At 34.9% G+C, this 16,149-nt stretch overlaps 1 protein-coding gene across 1 annotated transcript in view; it reads left to right on the top strand.

The window, feature by feature from the left end:
* LOC129270704 (uncharacterized) overlaps positions 1-16,149 on the top strand; it is a 49,345-nt gene that overhangs the window by 18,951 nt on the left and 14,245 nt on the right. The window contains exons 9-21 of the mRNA XM_054908024.2: positions 2,042-2,353; positions 2,821-2,894; positions 4,222-4,477; positions 6,861-7,096; positions 8,119-8,182; positions 9,007-9,109; positions 10,482-10,591; positions 11,151-11,581; positions 12,560-12,647; positions 13,236-13,312; positions 13,868-13,904; positions 14,242-14,339; positions 15,508-15,633. Coding sequence (XP_054763999.2) covers positions 2,042-2,353; positions 2,821-2,894; positions 4,222-4,477; positions 6,861-7,096; positions 8,119-8,182; positions 9,007-9,109; positions 10,482-10,591; positions 11,151-11,581; positions 12,560-12,647; positions 13,236-13,312; positions 13,868-13,904; positions 14,242-14,339; positions 15,508-15,633 — 2,012 coding nt within the window. The remainder of the gene's footprint in view (positions 1-2,041; positions 2,354-2,820; positions 2,895-4,221; positions 4,478-6,860; positions 7,097-8,118; positions 8,183-9,006; positions 9,110-10,481; positions 10,592-11,150; positions 11,582-12,559; positions 12,648-13,235; positions 13,313-13,867; positions 13,905-14,241; positions 14,340-15,507; positions 15,634-16,149) is intronic.

Raw genomic sequence — 16,149 nt, 5'->3', positions numbered from 1 at the left:
TTATGTTGCTTTTGTATAGTTGGATTGGCTATTAGGATTAGGATTTTTTTTAAATTTTTGATTTGCAGGTAGGATTTATTTATTTCTAAAATATTTTTTCCACAATATTTTGAAGGTAATAGTGGAAATCACTAGCCTAAATCCAAGAGGCAAACCTATTGTTTTTTTTGTCTCGCCTGCCTAGCGGAGCGAGACATAGGTATCACTATTTTTGTCTCGCCTGCGTAGCGGAGCGAGACATAGGTACATGTATCACTATTTCCGGCATCGGCGTCGTCGTCGTCAACAATTGTGTTGTACACCCAATAACTTTCTATAGCTTCAAGGTGGGATCACCAAATTCATACCAGAGGTCCATCTCCTGAAGGCACAGGTCAAGTTCGAATATGAGTCGAAATGTGAATAAGGTCAAAGGTCAAAGGTCAATGAACTTTCCATGACTGCCACTGTGCTGTGTTGTACACACAATAACTTTCTATAGCTTCGAGTTGGGATCGCCAAATTCATACCAGAGGTCCATCTCCTGAAGGCACAGGTCAAGTTCGAATATTAGTCGAATGTGAATAAGGTCAAAGGTCAAAGGTCAATGAACTTTCCATGACTGCCACTGTGCTGTGTTGTACACACAATAACTTTCTATAGCTTCAAGGTGGGATCGCCAAATTCATACCAGAGGTCCATCTCCTGAAGGCACAGGTCAAGTTCGAATATTAGTCGAATGTGAATAAGGTCAATGAACTTTCCATGACTGGCACTGTGCTGTGTTGTACACACAATAACTTTCTATAGCTTCGAGTTGGGATCGCCAAATTCATACCAGAGGTCCATCTCCTGAAGGCACAGGTCAAGTTCGAATATTAGTCGAATGTGAATAAGGTCAAAGGTCAAAGGTCAATGAACTTTCCATGACTGGCACTGTGCTGTGTTGTACACACAATAACTTTCTATAGCTTCGAGTTGGGATCGCCAAATTCATACCAGAGGTCCATCTCCTGAAGGCACAGGTCAAGTTCGAATATTAGTCGAATGTGAATAAGGTCAATGAACTTTCCATGACTGGCACTGTGCTGTGTTGTACACACAATAACTTTCTATAGCTTCGAGGTGAGATCGCCAAATTCATAACAGAGGTCCATCTCTTGAAGGTGCAGGTCAAGTTCAAATGTGAGCCGAATTTGAATAAGGTCAAAGGTCAATGAACTTTCCATGACTGGCACTGCTGTGCTGTACACACAATAACTTTCTATATCTTCGAGGTAGGATTGCCAAATTCATACAAGAGGTCCATCTTTTGAAGGTGCAGGTCAATTTCGAATGTGAGTTGAATTTGATTAAGGTCAAAGGTCAATGAACTTTCCATGACTGGCACTGTGCTGTGTTGTACACACAATACATTTCTATAGCTTCGAGGTGGGATCGCCAAACTCGTAACAGAGGTCCATCTCTTGAAGGTGCAGGTCAGGTTCGAATGTGAGTTGAATTTGATTAAGGTCAAAGGTCAATGAACTTTCACACTACTTTGTTCCTCTAGTGACATGAACTTTATAATTTTATACTTTTTAACACTAACATTTTACTTCAGAACTCAGTACTCTCTATACCTGAACCAGATTGTGTATTTTACTTGTTTATTCTTTAAAAAATGTTGTTATTTATTTAATGAGCTATAGTTCTTGGCACCATTTATAATATTCACACACATTTGCCAATGGTACAATAGAAAAGCTGTCAAAGTTTCTTAAATGTTACCCTTCAGATTTGACATGCAGTCTCTTCATGACTGCAATATGCAGGCGAGACAATGCTTGGCGTTTGCCTTTTTTTTTTTTTTTTTTTGGGGGGGGGAAGATGTTCTATTGACAATTGTTCATCATCCCCCCACTTGAATAGTATAACGTCGCATGCAAATAATTTAGCCTCAACCCGGTATGCTTTCATGTATTCTAGTTTTCTACACATTGTAAAATGATTGATGTCCTGGTTCTTTGAAAAATTGTAGATTTTTCAAAAACACTTTTGTTTTCATTTTGTCTTGCTGTAGCCCAGCCTGAGCTCCCAAGTCCCCCTGTCGTAAGTAGCACAACCAATGAATCCATCACTCTGATGTGGGATGCTTGGGATGCATCTACGGATGTAGGAGATCCTCCTCTTCAAAGATACCGTATCTATTACAGGCTCAACGACCCAGAAGAACAGGAACAACAAGTCCCACGGTCTGATCCTCTTGCACCATCCGAGACAGTGACTGGTCTAAGTCCGGATACAGACTATGTGTTCGCTGTAGCAGCGGTTAGACCAGGTGTAGGGGGTGGGGGACCTCGTTTGGAGGTCCTAGGCACAACACAGTGCTCACGTAAGTTTAGAAAAGAAATTTTTTTCATATATCTAATATCTATTATAATAAATGCCTTTCTAGTCAACATTAGACTACCCTCTAATTATCTCTTGCAATGCTATTGTTCTCCATTTTTTTTTAATTTAGATAGGATGTGATGGATAAAGGAATTCTTTTTCTGATTTTGTATTAATTATGGTTTGATATTAATAAGTATTTTTAAAATATCATAATTGCATTGATTGTTTAAATAAATGAAATACAATTTATCTTTTTTTTGTATATATGTTCAATAATGTTCTTGATAACTTAAGACTTTATCATTTCATTAACGAAAACAAATCAGGTGTAATGAAAATCATCTCTTAGCATCTCAGACATACTCTATGGCAATATCTCTGACGAATATGAAATGAAAAATAGACTATAGATGAAGCTTAATTTGATGTAACAGATATTATTTTGTTTTTATTTTGTGGTTTTAGCTCCTGTTGAGGGACCAACATCTATTAACGTCACTAATGGAACATCACCTGGAGAGTACTTGGTTTCTTGGGAGGTAATCACCATTTTCAAGAATATTCTAGAAAGGTCATGGTGTTATATGTTGATCGAAACATGAAAGTGAAAAAATGAAATCAAGGAACAACAACCTGGGGACCGTTTCATAAAGAGTTACAACTGTTGTAACTTTGCCATTATGGCAACTACCGTGGAAACCTTCATTCTGATTGGCTGCTGAGCACTGTTACCATGGTAGTTGCCATTAATGGCACAGTTACAACAGTTTAAAGTCCTTTTTGGAAAGGACCCCAGACCATGATTCACAAACACACAGAACTAAAATTGAATTAAATAACTATACAAAATTATGTACATCAGGGTATGAAAGGGAATTGAATATGGAGGAGAGGGGTATTAAAATGGTGAATTGCAATCTAGATTTCAGAAATTTTTCAGATATTCTTCCTCATTTTCTTCTCCCTCTTCTCAATTAATCTTTGTATCTTTACCAACCCTACTCATCCTTCTGTTGTTCCTATCATCCTTCCCATTTTCTTATTTTTTCACCTCACAATCTATTCACTCTCCACATCTTCTTTTTTCGTATTATTAGCTATGTACATTTATGTTTTTAATCCTGTATGTCCCCATTTATTTGTAAATATGGTATAATTTGCAGTATTAGTTATTTTCTTGTGGTGTGGTATGGTGTGGTATCATGTATTATGTGGTGTGGTATACCACACCACACAATACTATACCATATACCACACCGCACCAAACCATGCAATACCATACATGTATCATATACCACACCACACCATCCCACACAATACCATACCATACCAAACCACACCATGCCATACCACACCACACAATACCATACCACACCACTCCACGTCACACCATACCACACCACACCATGCAATACCGTACTAAACCATACCCCACCTCACCATACCACACCACACAACACTATACCATTCCATAAACCACACAACACCACTCCACACCACGCCACATCACACCACACCATTCCATATACCATACCACACCATGCAATACCATACCATGCCACACCATACCACACCACACAATACCATACCATTCCATAAACCACTCCACACCACTCCACACCATGCTACACCACGCCACATCATACCATACCATGCAATACCATACTATGTCACACCACAATATACCACACAATACCATACCACACAATACAATACCACACCACACAATACCATACCACACCATGCAATACCATACCATACTATACCACACCATACCATACCATGTACTAAACTATACCTTACCATAAAATATGATAAACTGTTTATGGAAGGTCACTTTATGGTTCTGCTTTTCTTGTGTTTCAGAATCCACCTTCCAATGTTTCATCCTGTCGGAGTGGTCTCGGAGGAATCAGGATCTACTTCACTCGATCCGATATCCCGTCTGGTTTGTCAAAGAGGGCAGCAAACAATCCCATTGATATTCCATTTAACTCTTCGGTGTCTGACTACACGTTGACCCTTGAACCTTACTCACAGTACGTCATTCAGGTGGTAGTCTATAATAAAGACTCTGAGACACCAAGAGGAGAGGGATTTTCAGTGGTCACAATGGAACAGCGTAAGAATAGAATACAATTATCATCAATTTGTCTTGAAATGAGAATAATTAATCATGTATGTAAATCAATAAAGGAAGGATCCTTTGGATGGAATGATGTACAAAAAGAATTTTCCAATATAATTTAATTCAATTCAATAAAAAAATTGTCTTTATTGATAATCAAACATGTTAACAGTCACACATGAAAAAAACAGCAGGAGCTTGAATATCATGTTTACAAGTTCGTGTTGGCACAATTAAATACATAGTAAAAACCATAGTAAAATGCTTTAAAAAGGCCATATATTTCGAAGTTAATGCAATTTACATAAAACATAAAAGGCAATGAATGAATTAATTAATGGATGTAACATGATAATGGCAGACATGATAGAGAGGAGAGACTGGTACTTATTTAATTGACAAAAATAACTGTGTGGTGGGGTGGGGGTGACCATTGTGCATCGCCTTTCCTAGTCGACACACTCATCTTTTGTTGAGTATGTCAACCAGAAAAGGCAATGGACTGTTTTTAAATCTGTTTGTTCTTATTAGAAATTGTTGATAATTTTGTTTATGACGAAGAGATATGTTTGTATGTTTTTCCGAGGTAGCCATGTCTTACACAGAGGATGAGTTGAAAGTGATTTTGCAACTTTTTTACACAGTGCCAGTCTTCTCTCCTCAAGTGTTGGTAATTACATAGCAGACATGCATTTGTGTATATGATGGAATCATGTCCTAAGATAATTTTACATACTCTCTGTTGTATTATTTCAATAATATTATTTTGTTTTGCTGTAAGACTGCTTTGGAAAATTGGAGCGCAATATTCTAAAATTGGTAGTATATAACCCATATATATTGTCACTAAATCTTCAAAGGTAAATTGTACCTTTTCAACTTCCTGCACCTTTTAACCAAGTCATTGACATGTAAATTCCATTTTAAATCAGATTGTATAATAACTCCAAGAATTTTGATACTTTCTAGTACTTTCTTACATAATGCAGAGTTATTAATGGAAGAACCTCTGGAGGGATGGGGTTTTTCATAAAAGTAATATGTATAAAGGTAAAATACTTAAAGGGATTGAGTGACATATTATTTGACTGCGACCAGTATTGCACTAAATTAAGTACTGACTGTAATTGCGAACTGTCGGTTGATTTACGGTACTGTACTAAAGACAAATCATCAACATATTTAAAATAGTGTATAGGAATATTTTCACATAAATCATTTACCGTAATTGAAAAAAAGGATTGGGCCAAGTCTTGTTCCTTGGGGCGCACCGGCATTATTAACTTTGATGTCAGAAAAAGTTCCATTATATAATGTACATTGCTTGCGATATAAAAAAAAACTTACAATCCAATTTATGATCCATGGCTTTATGTGCATATTAATCATATTTTAATTAGAATATTGTGATCCAGGCGATCAAACGCCTTTTTAGAATCTGTACATACAACAGTGGACACAGATTTCTTGTTTTCTGCATTGCCATAGAGATGATATAATAGACCGTCAAGATAATGTGATGTAGACAATCCTGTTCTGTTACCGAACTGATACATATCAATTTGCTTATTAATGTCTTTCAATAACCATTGAGCCATAGAAGATTCGGCGAGCTATGGGACGTAATTTATTGATGCAAGGTGGGTGAGATTTTGGAATGGGAGTTACTTGACCAAATTTCCTCTGTGAAGGTACTATTCCTTGTCTAAAAGATATATTGAGTATCCTAGTAAAACCGGTATACTCAATTCACATGCAAAATCTCTAAAAATACGAATAGGGAGATCGTCTCTGACAGATGCTCTTTGTAAGTGTAATTTACGCAATTTACAATAGACTTTCCAACAACTGATCTCTCAGGACTTTCAAACTGAGAAAAAAAAAGTTGGTAATGATTCTATATTTAGAGGAGAAGATCAAAAGCAATTGAAAAAAAAAAATGTTGATTGCATTAGCCGCTTGTTTACAATATTGATCATCTTCAATATCAATTCAATACCAGGAATCATGATTGGAATATTGTCTTGATTACCATTTGTAAGTATTTTAACATGTCTATACCAGGCTGAATGAAATTGAATAAACAGGGCTTATTAATTCATCAACATCATGGCTAAAGCTTTGATTCACTCTTGGTTGAACTCACTACCCCTCTCTTTAGCCTTTGATATTCCCTCCCCCTTTTTTAAAAACTGTTTTCAATTTGTCCTGTATAGAAGTGTGTGCTACTTAAAAGTTACCAACCATGCATGCCCCAAGAATATCAAAATTTATGGCCTGAATTAACAGTTTTTACATTATCAGCACATGCAGTTTTTACATCATCACCACAGATAATGTCCTTTATTTTTCTCTCCATGCATTATTTTCAATCTAGTTGCCCCAGCACCCATCGTAAACATTGAATCGACCGCTGAATCTGTAACCATCCGCTGGGATGCTGCAAGTCCGGCCCACCTCAATGGTAACATACAGGGATACCAGCTCAGATACACACAAACCAAACCAGAACCTCTCCCACCAGTCACAGTTCCCATACAAACCAATCAGCTGACAGATAATGAGTATGTCATTACTGAGGGAGTAACGAAAGACACTCGATATGACATTCAGGTAATTCCCTCTAGAAACGAAAGATATTAGAAACATACAGTGGTGCTAAAAAATTATTGAACCCCACCAAAAGATGTACTCTTTAATGCTGAGTGTTGAATGTAGACAACAACACTACAATGTCAGGCGAGCCCAGATAAACAAACTATATCGAATGTCATATTTTATCACCTGACTATGCAATAAAATATCTAAAAGATGGCAGAACCTGTACACTTTTAAATATGTTCATTTTCTGGTGGGGTTCACTAACTTTTTAGCATCACTGTATATGGTAAAAGTGTTGCTTGACTTTCTCAAGTATGATATTGTTATTTGTTCTAATTACTTTGTTCACTATTTTTTGTATATTTTTTACATTATAGTATTATAACAAATGAACATTTCAAATTATATATGCAGTGATTATACTAAATCTCAGTCCCATTTTGTAAAGAATTCAGATAAGAAAATAGGAAGAATAGATGAACATAGATAATCTAGAATAAAAACCCTGAGAATTTATTTTGTTTGTAAGTTAGTTATTCAACTGTCCTTCATTTTGCTCACCTGGCCTGATCTTGATACAAAAAGGGATAGTATAACATCAAATCCCAACAGTGTTATATTTTTATTAAAGCATTATATTTTCATTGAAGTCAATCATAGAGGTACATGTAAAAATTGTCACAAGAGCAGGCTCAAGGTCAGTATAAACTTACAAATAGGAAGTATTTTACCAGTATGTCTTCGATCCGGAGAGTGCTTGAAGTTATTCATTCCTTACAAACAGGATGATGGATCTTACCAAAAAGTTGGACCGACATGTCCAATGCCTATCTCTGTTGCTTTTGTAGATTTGGGAATAGATATAAATAGTCTATCACCCAGAGAAGCCAATTTGATAAAATAGAGATTCATTAAAATCTCCATATTGAACACGACTGGATGAATGAGAAGAATGTACATCAGTTTAGAAAGAAATAGCTTATATTAATTTGGACCGAAATCTTTTCTGCTTTCCTTTGATCTTTGATGTTCAGGTTCAGGTTTTGAATGGAGCTGGATATGGTGAATGGTCATCTGTCTTAACCTCTCCTATTCCAGGTAAAAGAACACAAGATTTAGCGTAAATGAATGATATTCATTTCTTTCTTAATTCTCAATACCACATTACCTATTTTGTTTTCAAAATACTTAAAAACATATATTTTTTATGTTTCAAGCAAATAATCACTAATTTTGAAGTGATGATATAGTAGCAGTTTTGATTTAACTATCTTCTCTAAAGAAAATCTGAGCAAATAGCGAATAAGTGAAGACAACTTATTGCAACTCTATAATCTTCACATACTTTTAAAATTAAAATGTTTCTCGAAATTCACCCAACAGGCAAGATTCTTAACTTTGGCTCTGCTTTTACAAATTGCTTTCACAAACTTATGACAAATGGGGCATGTCAAAGTTGCGATTGAAGCCACCACATCTAGATTTGAGCTATTTTTGTTCCATTAATGCCACTTCTTGAACATCTCTGTGCAAACTCGAAGCTAAACTCTTCCTCGCTCATCATAACATGGATCTAGAAATTGTTTGAAGTACTGTTAAGTGCTTGATGATAAGTTGCATCTGTCTCCAAATTTGAATTGGCTTACAAGTTAATGCCTATCAGGAATACATACCGGTATACTCATTTATTTGTTTCTCTATCATAAATGCTTGATGATAAGTTGCATCTCTCTCCAAATTTGAATTGGCTTACAAGTTAATGCCTTTCAGGAATACATACCGGTATACTCATTTATTTGTTTCTCTATCATAAATGCTTGATGATAAGTTGCATCTGGCTCCAAATTTGAATTGGCTTACAAGTTAATGCCTATCAGGAATACATACCGGTATACTCATTTATTTGTTTCTCTATCATCTAGTTACGAGCCCTGAGACCAATGTTGCCCTAATTGCTGGCGTGGTGATAGGTGTAATTGTTGTTATTCTTCTCATCATACTTCTAATCATGCTTTTAAGAGCAAGGTAGGTACAGCGCTCTGTTCCACTGGATGAAGATCATTCCACTGATAAAATTATATTATGAACCGTTTTCAAAATGCACAAATATGCATAAAACTGAAGAAAGAGATTATTTGGTTAATAAAATTAATAAAAAAATAAATGAGGCTTCAATTCATATGCATTTAATCTATTTTGCACAATCCATTGTAGAGTGACAGCTTTATCATAAAAAGGAAATAAGTCTACAAAAAAATAAAAATGAATAACAAACACAAATTATTTTGCATTGGAAGTCATTATTATCTTGATTAAAAGAATGAACACAAATGTGTTTGTCAAACCAAAATGAAGTCATGTTTATTTTCTTTGGAATATAAATAATTAATTAGGATATATTCTGAAAAAGATCCAGCTGGCCTGTTCATAGCAAATTGAGGAATTCAGAATCTCATTGAATACCAGTGAATACATCCATGGTGTTGTCTTTATATATAAGCCATTAATCTGTTGATGGTTCTTTAGTGGGTTTGTTTTAGGGATACAATTTTCTGAAATGCATGAACAGATTTGTTAATGCCTGCTTTTAACCTATTTGCCATGTGTGAATCATCCTTGCGGCCTTCAATATAATCTTCACTGCAGTACTAAAGGTTTTCATATCATTTAACCCATTGCCAGTGACTTTGAATACTGATAAATTTGTTCCCAGCCAATCCGATTTTAGTAGCTTATAACACATCAGTGAAAATATAATTTAAATTTCTGCTCTGGTGGCAACGGTGGGATCGAACCCATCCCATTGAAATGAAGTGTGCCGGTTACAGTGGCCTTTGATCAAATCTCACCTTTGAAAACCTTTAAAAAAATGAGAAAACTTTTTTTTTTAGATTGTTTGTGTGAGCCTGATGTTCCCATCATAAAATGATGAAAAGTGGCCCAGAACTGCCACACGATAAACCATAATAAAATTAAATAGTAGAAAGTTAATTGAATATGAATTGACACTATTTTGAAATTTGTCCATGTACATATGGTCCACTCATGGGCGGATCCAGGATTTTCCTAAGGGGGGGGGGGGCAAAAAAAAAGGTCTTCAATTTCAAAAGAGGGGGCACACCTCTGTTTTAATGGCATTTTTACATTACAAATTTTAATGCCCCCCCCTGGATCCGCCAGTGGGTCCACTCTAGGTCCCTGCATATTTTTCTATCAGGATCAACTAGTTACATTGTCTAATCAAAACAAAATAAACTTGAATAAAAATCTTGACTCAAATTTCTGTGTATGCTGAATGTGTTCATTTCTATCTGATGGGTTTTGTTAGAAATATTTCCAGTTTTGCTGCATCTTACATTATTTAACTATCTTTTAATGTGAATTTGTTTTGATGCAGCAAAAGAAAGAGAGGAGAAAAGATTGGTGTGATCAGTTCTAGTGAGCTTGTTGATAATGTTCTCTATGAGGCAGGTCCCTCACCCCCTAATGAGCATGGCAATGCTACTGGTAAGTAAAACAATTACTTTATATTTCCATTCACATAATGTGAGCAAGGTGGATTGCTTAAATTAGTATAATATGCAAAAGGACACATGGTAATACTACCACTACTACTACTACTACTACTACTAAAAATGAGATTGATAATGAAAATTAAAACATTTGTAAGGAGCCTAATGGAGATGTATCTAAGCATTTATTTTTCTGACTATTGCCTAATTACCTAGGATTGTAAAATTTAAAAGTGTAATCGATAAAATGAATAAATTACCAAATCTTAAATAAAAAACATAGATAATGAAATAACTTACTGAATTGTATGCATGAATTTGTCTTACTATTTTTCCTTGATATGTGATGAGAAGTATTTTTATATAGTGTTATACATTTTTAGGGATCTTATTAAGATTTTGACTTTGATTGCATTAGATTCCCCCATTTCTTGATTTGTTCCCATTTCTGTCTTACGATTATTGTGTTGATCAAGAGCGAGTAATGCAGAGAATGAATCAAGTAGTCACAATTTTAAAGGGTTGCTTTTCTCTTTTCAATTTGTGTAATCCAGCCCGTACCCCAGACAAGCCAATAGTCCGTGACCCAGCCGAGACAGAGTATGCCTATATCAGCCATGAGCGCAACTCTCTCCTAAATGACGACCTTGACAATCTCGACTTGACTATCAAGAAAGATACAACCTACGATGTTGCCATGGAGAAACCGTTGCCATCGAACGGCAAGAGTCAGACGCTTCCATTACTCACGGGAGACCTTACTTTAGAGGCTCTGAATGCTCTTTATGCTAAACCTGATAAACGTTCTGATGTGGTGTCTGTTCCTGCCTTGTCCCCTACTGTAAAGGAAGCCGGGACGGATACACCGGATGGAGAGCTCTATGAGAACGTTAACCTTCCTGGATCTATCCCAGTGGCTAACCTGGTTGAACATGTTGAGAAGAAGAAAGAACAAGAAGAAGATGGATTCTCGCATGAATTTAGCGTAAGTATTGCTTTCAAGTAGGCCACCATCATGTTTGGCCACTTAAAACGCGTCTTTCATGAAGGAATATGAACGATGTCATTCAGAGTTTTTTTATAAGTCCTTAAATCCCTTGCATGTGTCTGGCTAAGAACAAGCTTCCCACAGAAAGTTACTGAAATATTATTCCAAAAGTTTTATTTTTTCAAAGAATTTGATAGCAATGGGATCATAAACAATGATAATATTAATTTTAGATATCACTGACATAAGAATGAGTGCACTGTTAAAAAATATCATGATATCATGGTAGTGGCTAGCTTTGACTCATAATCAGAGGGTCTCTTGTTCAAATCCTACTCCAGGCGCTAATTACTTTCTGCAAAGAAATTTATTTATTATTTGCTGCACCTCACCTAGGTGAGATAACCAGGCTTTAATTTATTCCTTAAAACACAGAGCATCTCTGCTCAGGCCATGGTAATTATGCTGCAATGCTTGAAGTGCTTTATAGAGACTTCTAATAAAACTGTTGTTGAGGGCTGTATTAGTAAGTATAAGTATTAAAAATAATAATAATAATCCGCTTACATGTATATACAGCGCTTAATACATCGGAACAATGTGTCTAAGCACTTTACAGATATATTATTATCCCGGTCATCGGATTCAATCAGTCATTCCAGCACACAATGTGTGCACATCCTCCACTACCTGGGGAGTATTCCAGTAGGTTGCCGGTGAGGCGCACACAGTACTGGACAAGCTACAGTGACTTTCACATCCTACCGGGTACCCATTTAGCACCTGGGTCAAGAGTGACAAAGTGTGGATTAACACCTTTCCAAAGGACGCTAGACCGTGATTTTAACTTTTAAAAAAAATTATGGGAATGCATGAGAAGCGAAGCGTTAATACAATTTTCCATTATGAAAGCAAGCTCTTGATCACGACACAATCAACTACTTGTGATATTTTCTCACTTTATTTTTATTTCAGTTATTGTCTTCAGATGAAGGTATTCCTAGGATCATTGCTTTGAAACCAGAAAACAAAACCAAGAATCGGTTCAAGAACATCGTGGCATGTGAGTTTACATCTCTTCAGAAGATTTAATGAATGCAGTAATGTTGATGTATCCCCGAAAAACAACTTCTTCATAGAGACCTTCCATACCCATGAACCTTATTTTTATGGATTTTCTTTGTTTAAAATTCTCAATGAATGTCAATAGACTAAATCTTTTGTATCATAATAAGATAATATCTGCTCTAGTATTGAATGTTCATTATGTCAGATTCAGATCATTAAGTGAGATTGCTTTTCCCAGATTTGTGTTGATTATTTGTAATTTCTAATGTTGCAATAACAGGTGTTATATTTTCATGATGGTCTCATTTTTTAAATTGTCTGGGATACGGAAGGTATGGTTATGGTTTTGATAGTATTTCCGATGAAGAATAATATAAGGATAATAATTAGGATAAGTATTAGCTTTGAGGTTTTATGTTCAGTTTCAACTTTTATTTGGGAGCTATTGTCAGAACAATTTTTCATGACATTTGTTGGATATATTGAATTTTTGTTACAAAACTGCTAAAAATTTTACCATATTCACATAGATGATATTTAGAAAATGAATACATTGTTATTGCTTTTTTGTCTTACTTCTTAGTTGATCATTCTAGAGTCGTCCTGGAAAAGCTGAAAGATGATCCTCACTCAGATTACTACAATGCTAATTTCATCAAGGTAAAGATTATTGTATTATTTTTGTTGCTAACAACATGTGCCATCACTACAGCAATATGTAAATCCTATTGATTTGGATCTTTGTTGATAGCCTTGGTTTGTTTGCATGGCAATTAGTAAATAGAGGACAGATGATGAAATCACAATAAAGTTATGTTTAACTCTTTTTTTTCAAATAATTTCCTTTTTTTTTCTGTACTAAAGATTACTACGTTTTATGAAATATACAATGTACATCCCTTCATACACATGTCATACTTTGTTTAAATTTCTGCTGTTATTTAGTTTTTTGCAGCATGGAGTTTAAATCACTGATTTATAACTTATTCAATTATATTAATCATAACAAATTATACATGTATGTTATGACAGGGCCGTTGTGGAAAGCAGTTTTGAAACTGACAATGCCACCCTATATAAATTAAACTACAAATAAAAATGAAATAAATTTAAGAGAATCACTAATATATTAGGTTCTTATATTAAGATAATTGTTGAGGATTGAATTTGAGCATCATTTTGATAGTAATGATAATATTTTATGTTTTCTGACAGGATGATAAGGGGAAGAAAGCATTCATTGCTTCTCAAGGTATGTATATGTATATCAATTATTTACGGGTGATAATGAATATCATAATTATATTTATTTAACAGTGACTCTATCAGCAATCTCTAAGCATTCTATACAACTGTGCATTATAATTACCATGGTTTTTAAAGAAGAGCAAGATCAGCTGTTATACATTCTGTGTTTCAAGGAATAAATTCAACACCTATTTTTCATGATGCACCATTGCTTAAATAAATTTTGTAAATGTATTCTTATATAGAATTTTTTTAAATTTCAATCTAAAATATTGATTATATGTAGAGAAAAAGTATAAATGGAGTCATTTTTTTGGTCATATTTTTTTGTATTTTCTCAGCCCCCAATATGGCGAGCATCAATGATTTCTGGCGACTCATTTGGCAGGAGAATGTTTGTTCTGTTGTCATGGTAACAAACACTATAGAGGGAGGCAAGGTTAGTATTCTATTATAGATTATTATTATTATTATTTATTTGACCAAATCATGATACAAACATAAATGCATTTGATACATGATAAAAACAAACATTGCAGAGTGGAGCAGTGCTACATTGTACATGCTGGTTAGGCAAAGCACAATAAATAGCTGTTGCTCGGAAGCATATCACCCCCACATGTAGCACTGTGTACAGAAATCAAACTTACAAAGCATTCAAATTAAAAACAAAAAAACAAAAACAATCTAACTCAGTGTTTATAGTGACATTTCTATAACAGAATAATGAATATGCATGAACTGATAGATGCTTTAAAATTTGATGGGAGAATGATTGAAAAGCAATAATAACAAAGGTTGTCTACTGGTCATTAATAAGTACAGACAGGAGAAATAATAAATGATGTGAGTAATGTCTATTCTAATCCAATAATCTGTCAATATGGAGATAAACACACAGTAAATCATAGCGACTTTGTTGCCAATATTTCCAAGAAATGAAGGTATAACTATGTCACAGGTCACAGGTTCAAATCCAACCCAGATGCCTTTGTTGAGTCTCTGATTACATTCCCTTTTTTGCGGCATACAAATGTGTTGGAGTGGTGTTCATGAACACCTCATCTGTCCTTTGGATGGGATGTTAAATGCAGACCCTGTATAAATTGATGAGAATGATAATTGTAGTTGAGTTTGAGGGTTGTTGTCACCATCTGCATGTACATGGTGTGGATTTAAATCCCACCGCTGCCATCAATATTATAATGGAAAATGAATACTGCTTTGGAGTTGTAAAATATTCAACAGGTCTAATCATGCATTCACAAAAGTCATTTTGATTCTATTCATCTATATGCAGCTTATACATTTGATACAATTACATACAAAAGAGACATATAATATCGAATACAGTAACAGCAAATTAATAAAAAAGGAATATACAAACAAAGAGCAACATAGAAGGAGGAATTCAAAGAAAGTGCATTTCCTTCAATTTGGTCTGGTAAAATCAATTTGAGTGATGTTATCATTTATCAAGGTATTGTGATGGTTCTTGTACGGCCTGCTGATGTGTCAATTTTCCTTTCATTTAAATAAATCTTACTGTAAAGTCATAACCAGAGTCATATGCCTAAAACTGACAATTCATTTGTTTCTTATGAAAGGATCGGTGCACAGTATACTGGCCGAAGGCAATGGGAGACAGCAAGACGTTTGGTGACATCGAGGTGAAATTAAGAACGGTAGAAGAGTTCTCTGATCATGTACACAGAGTCATGGATGTCAAACAGGTAGGGAATGATCTGATCCAAGACATCCAAAAAATCCAAAATTCAAAACAAGATGGGTGATAATAGTCACAAGTTCTTAATTGAAAAAGATGATTCCATTCCTCATGCAAGTTTAGCTATGCTTTTATCTGAAGGCTGAAGTTTGTTGTACATTCGGAATATATGAATGTAAAGTTTTGATTATACTGTAAAAGGAGCTTAAAGGTTTCATTGTAATGTTTTTATTATGAAATGACTATTGTGTAAAAATACAGTGTTTATAATATCATTTTGATAGTATGTGATTTCAAGTAAAAGTTAACAGGTTCTAAATAAATCTTGTTATTGATTGGAAGTTGCTTCTTGCGATAGAATGATTAAATTGCTTTTTTTAGGTTGAACTGATCTGTTAATCTCTGGTAATTGTTATTGATATTTGCCATTATTTTTTAGAAGTTCTGGCAAGACACTTGGTTTAGCTACTTTGAAGCTGCACCAGTATAAGACCTAACTACACACTAATTAGCTGGATAATTA

Source organism: Lytechinus pictus, chromosome 11 (genome assembly GCF_037042905.1).
Source record: "Lytechinus pictus isolate F3 Inbred chromosome 11, Lp3.0, whole genome shotgun sequence".
Taxonomy (NCBI): domain Eukaryota; kingdom Metazoa; phylum Echinodermata; class Echinoidea; order Temnopleuroida; family Toxopneustidae; genus Lytechinus; species Lytechinus pictus.
This window is presented reverse-complemented; position numbering and strand designations above follow the sequence as displayed.